Genomic DNA, 6469 nt, shown 5'->3' with positions numbered 1-6469 from the left:
GACACTTTTACCTGAAAATTTTTTGTTTATCAGTGAGCTCACCCCCCCACCTACCTTGCCCTAAAGTTTGGCACGTTACTTCTGGGACACCCTGTATATCAAACTAAAGTGCAAGCTGTAGTTGCAGTTGACCGTGTTTGTCAAAAAAGTAAAAAGCGGCAGAAAAGTCGATAGTGAGTAATATAATCTATTGAAAAATAGTAACCATATTTCCGTGGAATTGAGATTCAGAAAAGTTATTAGGTATTATTCATAGTTTTGAAATCTATTTCACGAAAGCAAAAAATAAAAATAGCTGAGATGCCTTTCTTTTTTAAACACCTAGGATATCACTGACCATTAAAAAGGACCCTGAATGACCGCAAAACTCAAATTCACATTTTTGTATGTGATTTTTAAAACGAGCGATCCAAAATTAACCGGCATACATATTTAAAATTTTTTATAACCAGTGGTTGAATTTTTGTACTGAAAGGGGTCTTTTCTCTTAATTGGGTATTTTTTTTAATTTTAACACAAAATTTACTTTTTATTTTGTTGTTTTAAACAAATGTGGTTATAGTTTTTATTAATAAAACTACGTTTTATTATTAGTCAAACTCACAACTTCAATATTCTTTAAAAAAATAAGACAGGACTAAGTATATTTTAGCTCACAGGTTATTTTTTAAGTACATAAGCCTCTTCGGCGTATGTTAAGGCTTTACGTTACTCCCAAATAGATTAGGCTCCTAGGGCTAAGAAAGCTTTAGTTTGAAAGTGTGATATTAAATGCTTTTCACCATAAATGGCTTCAATTTTCAATGATTATTGCGTTTCAGATTAAGAATAATACCAGATATTGTGAGAGATTGGACTTACCTTAAATATGACGGTTTTCTCATGGCCCACTGCACGAAGCTTAGAGTAGAGTAATGTCTTTTAGGGCCGAATTCACAGTGCTTAGTTAAATCATTGTTAACTTAAGCACCAACAAGAGCTTAACTATGAATTTATATTCAGAGTCACATAGTTAACTATGGAAATTCGTATCGCCTGAAAATATGCAAATTCTAAAAATCAATACTTTTCTAATCAAATTTGAAATTCGTTCCACAAAAAAAAATTAAATTCACAAGAGCTTAACTATGAGGGCATGCTGGTTTAAACTTTTGTTAACTGAGCGTTGTAAATATGAAAATCAATAGTTAAACTCTTATCAGTGGTTAACTACGCACTGTGAATTTGGCCCTTAAGAACTTAAAAATTATCCTGGGTTATCACGTGTCTAGCAATACAAGATTAATTTCACGAAGTTCTTTAAATAAATTTTGAGCTAAGATTTCGTATTTCGGGGGTTACTACTAGTTTTAATTAATTGTTAGTTTAATTTCCTATAAAATTTACCTTTAGGTTTATGCATTTTATGAATACATCGAAAATTTGTTTTAGAGAATCAATGTGAAATAATTGCAGAAACGAGTAACCGGTTTGCTGGGCAACCGAGACGTCTGCTTTTTAACGGGTAGATTATCGATAGCAATCGAACTTCAGTTGCGTTGCTAGTTGCCAAAACGATATTACAGATGGCAACTGGCAACTTTCAACTGACAACTGCAGTTGCTACATAATGTGTATACAGGCGACTACATTTTAGTGGTTGCTGGGAATGTTTTTGGAGCGTATTTAGGAGCGAAAATTGAAAAGTGTGTCATATATTTAATAATTTGAACGATATTAACATTTTGCAATGCAGTTTGCTTTTACAGAATATGGTGAAAATAACAAACCAATATCTTGAAATTTTAGTTCCCGTGGACAACGCCTTTTTGGCGAAACAAAAGCGAACACTGATTGCAATTTTTTTCCTTTATCAATTGAAGCACCTCTTTTAAAACTACCCAGTTTTCCAAATTAAAGTCATTGCTGTGGCAGTTCCTTCTGCGAAAAATCGAAGATGTGCGCAAGCTTTTATGAGCGGAGGTATTGAAGTTGAACGAAGTGGTTCATCTGTTTATTAACCAATTATACTACAGCTTCTTTTGAAAGTCCTCAATATGCTTTGAAAATGAACACAAAACGATAACAAAAGAAACCATTAACTTTTGCTTACAGTACACGCGGTAGCGCTAGAGGATTGGAATTATCCTTTAAGTGTCGCCTGATTGAGGACGCGTTCATGCATTTCTCTTCCTCCTAAACAAATAATTGTGATAAATTTAGCTTTATTTCTGTCTTTTCTTTAAAACTCTTTATTTTAATAATTTAATTTTACTCGCACAGCTTGTTTGCAGCCGCTTCCTGGTTGTTGAACTGTCAAATAGCCATAAATAATTTTTGTAAAACAAATCGGCAAGTACATATCGTCCTCAGCATGCCAGAAACATGAATGTGTAAAGATGAAAGTTTTGGTATTTTTTTATATGTCGGCCGCCCCCCTTAAACTCGATCCTGGCGACACCCATGCTCACAATCAACAATTGCACTAAGATGACGTCACGCACACAGCTGATTCTGTCAAAATCACAAAAAGCGGATTAGCGGTACCGTGATGGGCGCAATCTCTATCTATATCTATATCTATATCTCAATCGTGTGAAACACGCATGTGGTCACAGAGCGCTCAGTAACCCATGGCATGTTGATCACTGCGCTAGGTAGAGAAAGAAAAGTGTGTGCTATGACATGCCCAGACTTGTTTGTCTCAGTTTCAGTTTTGCTATCGCCGGGAGTTGTTTCGGTGCGCGCATTAGAGCTGGAGAAACATCGATGTTTTGGCAGCATCGATGTTTTCGATGTTTGAAAAAAAAACATCGATGAAACATCGATATTTTTTCAAAAATTGAGAATTAGGCTATTTAGCCTTTCACTTCGTAAATTCTCGCTTGGGAATAGATTCTATTATATAAAAAATGCCTATTAAAATATAGAGTTTAGTTTTTTTTTTTTTTAACTTAAATATTATAAATTATAATGCTTTTGTCCCTTCAAGGGCTGGATATCAAAAATTTCTTATGTGTAAATGAGGCATGATTCAATAATAAAAGGCTTGCTCAGAAAACAGTTTCTTCGCTCCCTCTTGAAAAAATCGGCTTCTTTAGCAAGGCACCGTGTGTGTGTGTGCAACCTTTTATAAGGGAGTGTCAAAACTAATGTTACTAGTGAGCAAACCTTTAATTATAGATTCATGTAAAAATTACCTCATGTTTTTAAAGTACTTAAAATATTATTTAGATTTTTTCGGACTTAAGAATAATTATTTTATCTTTTTACGCGCCAAATAAATGTAGGTTTGCAATTTGCTAAAACATCGATGTTGAGAAAAAAACATCGATGTTAGCAGCTCATATAAAAACATCGTTGCATCGATGTTTCTCCAGCTCTGGCGCCCATAGTTATTTAAAAATATAAAGTTTGATGCCAACCGGGGTTTCTCAATGGATATATAATTCATGTGAATTATAATTTGAAAGTGTCTATTTAGCCAGGAAAAAGCAAAGCAGTATACTTAAACCAGCGCTTCCAGCCGATATTGACCTGGGTGTTCGCACGACTGTTCCTGTTTCATCGTTTCTTTTTAGGAAATTCTTACCACCATATGCATATGTATTATTTACACTAGTAACTATTTATGTAAATATGTATATATTTTTTATGCTTAATATACATATGCAAATAAACGAAGAAAGTAAACTCAACAACAATAGGGTAAATTTTTACTTGTGTCAAACTGAAACTTGTTTCCAATAATAAACGGTTAGCTGATTCAAGTCTTCAGCAAGTTCACAAAATTAATTGAAAAATTATATCAACTAAAGCATTTTTTATATTTGCTCAACAATGATTTTATTCAACTAACAATATTGTCCAATCAAGGTAGTCGTTTTGTAAATATTAACCAATATACATTTGTCACAACTAGAAGTCTCAAGTAAATTGCAAACTTTCGTGAACTAGATATTAATTTCGCCATATCTAACTATGCCACTCGGTCACTATAACCAAATCTTGGTAATTATAACCAAACCTTTTTCTGGGTGTACAGACTTTCATTTTTTTACCTAAATCACCTAATTTACTTACCTAAATTATTTCTTAATATATTTGACATTCCACATTCGCCACATCCCTAGTTTATACATAGATATGAGCAGGAAATTATGTTACTTATACGCCATGTATCAACGTGTTTGATTAAACTTAATAGGAAAACAATAACTAACCAGCACTTCAATTTTAACAAAGGTAATTGACGATTTTACGTACCTTTCCAGCCGTTAACTGTAAAAGGGCCAGCTACCTTTTAAATACATATAACACTACTTATTTCCTTAATTTTGTAACTTCGGAAAAAAAAGGGTCTGGCCCTGGACTCTTACCCTCAATGAACATGCATACATAAGTAATATCGATCCACCTGGGATTAAATAATTTTTGACTATCTTACCGTATAATTCATTAACAGATATGTAAAATACTTTGTAACCCTTGATTTTGCCATTCTGTCCGTCTACATCTGGAGGTGACCATGTTATATAAATTGATGTGGAGCCCAGCACGTCACATTGTGGACTCTCTGGAGGTGAAGAAGGCACTGCAATAAGAAAATAGAAACAGTTGGTTAATAATGTCGTAATAAACGCTCAAATTCGTGTAAACCTTGGCCTGGAACTGAGACCCAAAGTACATCAATAATCATTGGGGTCGCTTCACAACGTAATTGTATTTGAAAAGATCAGCAATAGATTTTTCCAAATCCGGAATTACATACATATCACGAAATTAAATATAAGAAATTATTACTTAGTAAAAGAATTATATGTGCATCATGTTTTCTTCGATTTCTCTGTATTAAATAAGGATAAAGTCTTTTGCGGTACACTGAGAAAAAGAATTAGTTTCGACAACTAAAGATATTTATCTTCTTACGTTTTACAGTACAGTTTAAGGAAGTTCCAACGTTATGTAAACACCTTAATAAAATCCTAAAGTATTTGGTTTGAATTGAAAATTCAGTACAAATCAGTACAAATTTTGAAAAATCAGGACATTAGCGTACTGATTGAAGAAATTAATAAAATCAGTACAAGAGTTGAAAAATCAGTACTGTACTGATAAAATCAGTACGTCTGGCAACCGTATGTGTTTCACATACGAAGAGCGCCAGCTGAGCAATGCACACAGTCCCACTTATTCAATCGTTTGAATGTGCTAGTATGCCGACCATTGAATCCCTGCAGTACGGGGGAGCGACTACAGGACTGATGAATCGGTAGCTACCTGATAAACTCCGTCAATTACCGACCGACTACTTGCAGTGTATTTCAGCGATTACTTTTACAAGGCAATGTCCTAGGCGGTAGTCAGCATCGGCTCTCTCTGCACTACAGGGAGTTACTAAAGTAGTCACTTGCGTGATTTATGGGGCCCTCTGTCGTAGTTTTTCGCTATTCTGTTTCCGACAGGTTCGATTCTGCACTACCATGTGCACCACGGGTTAATAGAGTAGCTACTTACATACATAGGAGTCGGTGCGGTAGCGGTTCAAAAGTAGCGATTGACTCCAGCAGTACTGGAGGGTATAAAAACCCCTACAAGAATTGTGTGATGGAATCTAACACATTCTCATTTATCTTACTAGACATTTGCAAATTTTGCGTTGGTTAAAAAGAGACCACTAAATAAGGCCATAAGTCGGAGGAAGACGGAAGATCACATGTACACAAATGTTGACATCACGTTTTGCATATCTACCCTGCAGCAAATCAAACTGGTTCAGAACTTGAGCTGAGCTAGTCTGAAAAGGGTCGGTACTGGTTCTTCATCTATCTCAACTCAATGCTTTCAACTGTCTTTTTTAACATGGCGATGTCCTACGAAGTGACAATTGTCGCCCTCTGCAGAACTTTTGAACTTGTTCTGAGCTGACTCTGGCTTAGATGGCTCTGAGACAGTTCATATAACAACAGTTCCTAGATAGTTCAAAAAGAGGTGCCTCCGAACTAGAAATAATTTGGTTAGTTTTGAGCTGGTTCTTAGAAGTATAGTACAGAGCCTTTTCTTTAAATAAGCACGCACACAATTTTGTAAATAAAAAATATATACTTCATTTTATGTTTAAAGAGTTATTTGATTTGCACTAATTTACTTTTTGAGGCGAACTGTGCTTTAAAATTAGGAACATAAAGTGTCAATTATTCCTTTTTTTCTTTTTGTTATTCGTAAAAATAATTTATATTTGTTACGTATAATGGGTATTTCTGGGATACTTATAATTAAAAATCTAAACTAAATCGTGTAAAAAAATGAGAAAAACGGTGATATATTGAATGCTTATTTGTGATAGCTCAGCGTTAAATTGTATTAAGTGTATTGAAATGTAATACATAGACTCCCCTGCATCTAATAAGAACATATAGAATTTTAAATATTCACAATGATTTTCATGCTAAATATTTTTCGTAAATTTTTTATTTAAGGATGGCTCATA

At 34.2% G+C, this 6469-nt stretch overlaps 1 protein-coding gene across 1 annotated transcript in view; it reads right to left on the bottom strand.

Annotated features, from left to right (window-relative positions):
• Nucleotides 1-3883: 3883 nt before the first annotated feature.
• The window catches only part of LOC118752447 (Down syndrome cell adhesion molecule homolog), a 36045-nt gene continuing 33459 nt past the window's right edge, over nucleotides 3884-6469 (bottom strand). Inside the window, exon 2 of the mRNA XM_036487364.1 lies at nucleotides 3884-4573. Coding sequence (XP_036343257.1) covers nucleotides 4311-4573 — 263 coding nt within the window. The 3' untranslated portion in view covers nucleotides 3884-4310. The remainder of the gene's footprint in view (nucleotides 4574-6469) is intronic.

Source organism: Rhagoletis pomonella, unplaced genomic scaffold, assembly GCF_013731165.1.
Source record: "Rhagoletis pomonella isolate Grant_MI unplaced genomic scaffold, Rhpom_1.0 Rhpom_scaffold_01512, whole genome shotgun sequence".
Lineage (NCBI taxonomy): Eukaryota > Metazoa > Arthropoda > Insecta > Diptera > Tephritidae > Rhagoletis > Rhagoletis pomonella.
Note: the sequence above shows the minus strand (reverse complement) of the source record. Positions and strands in the feature narration are given on the sequence as shown.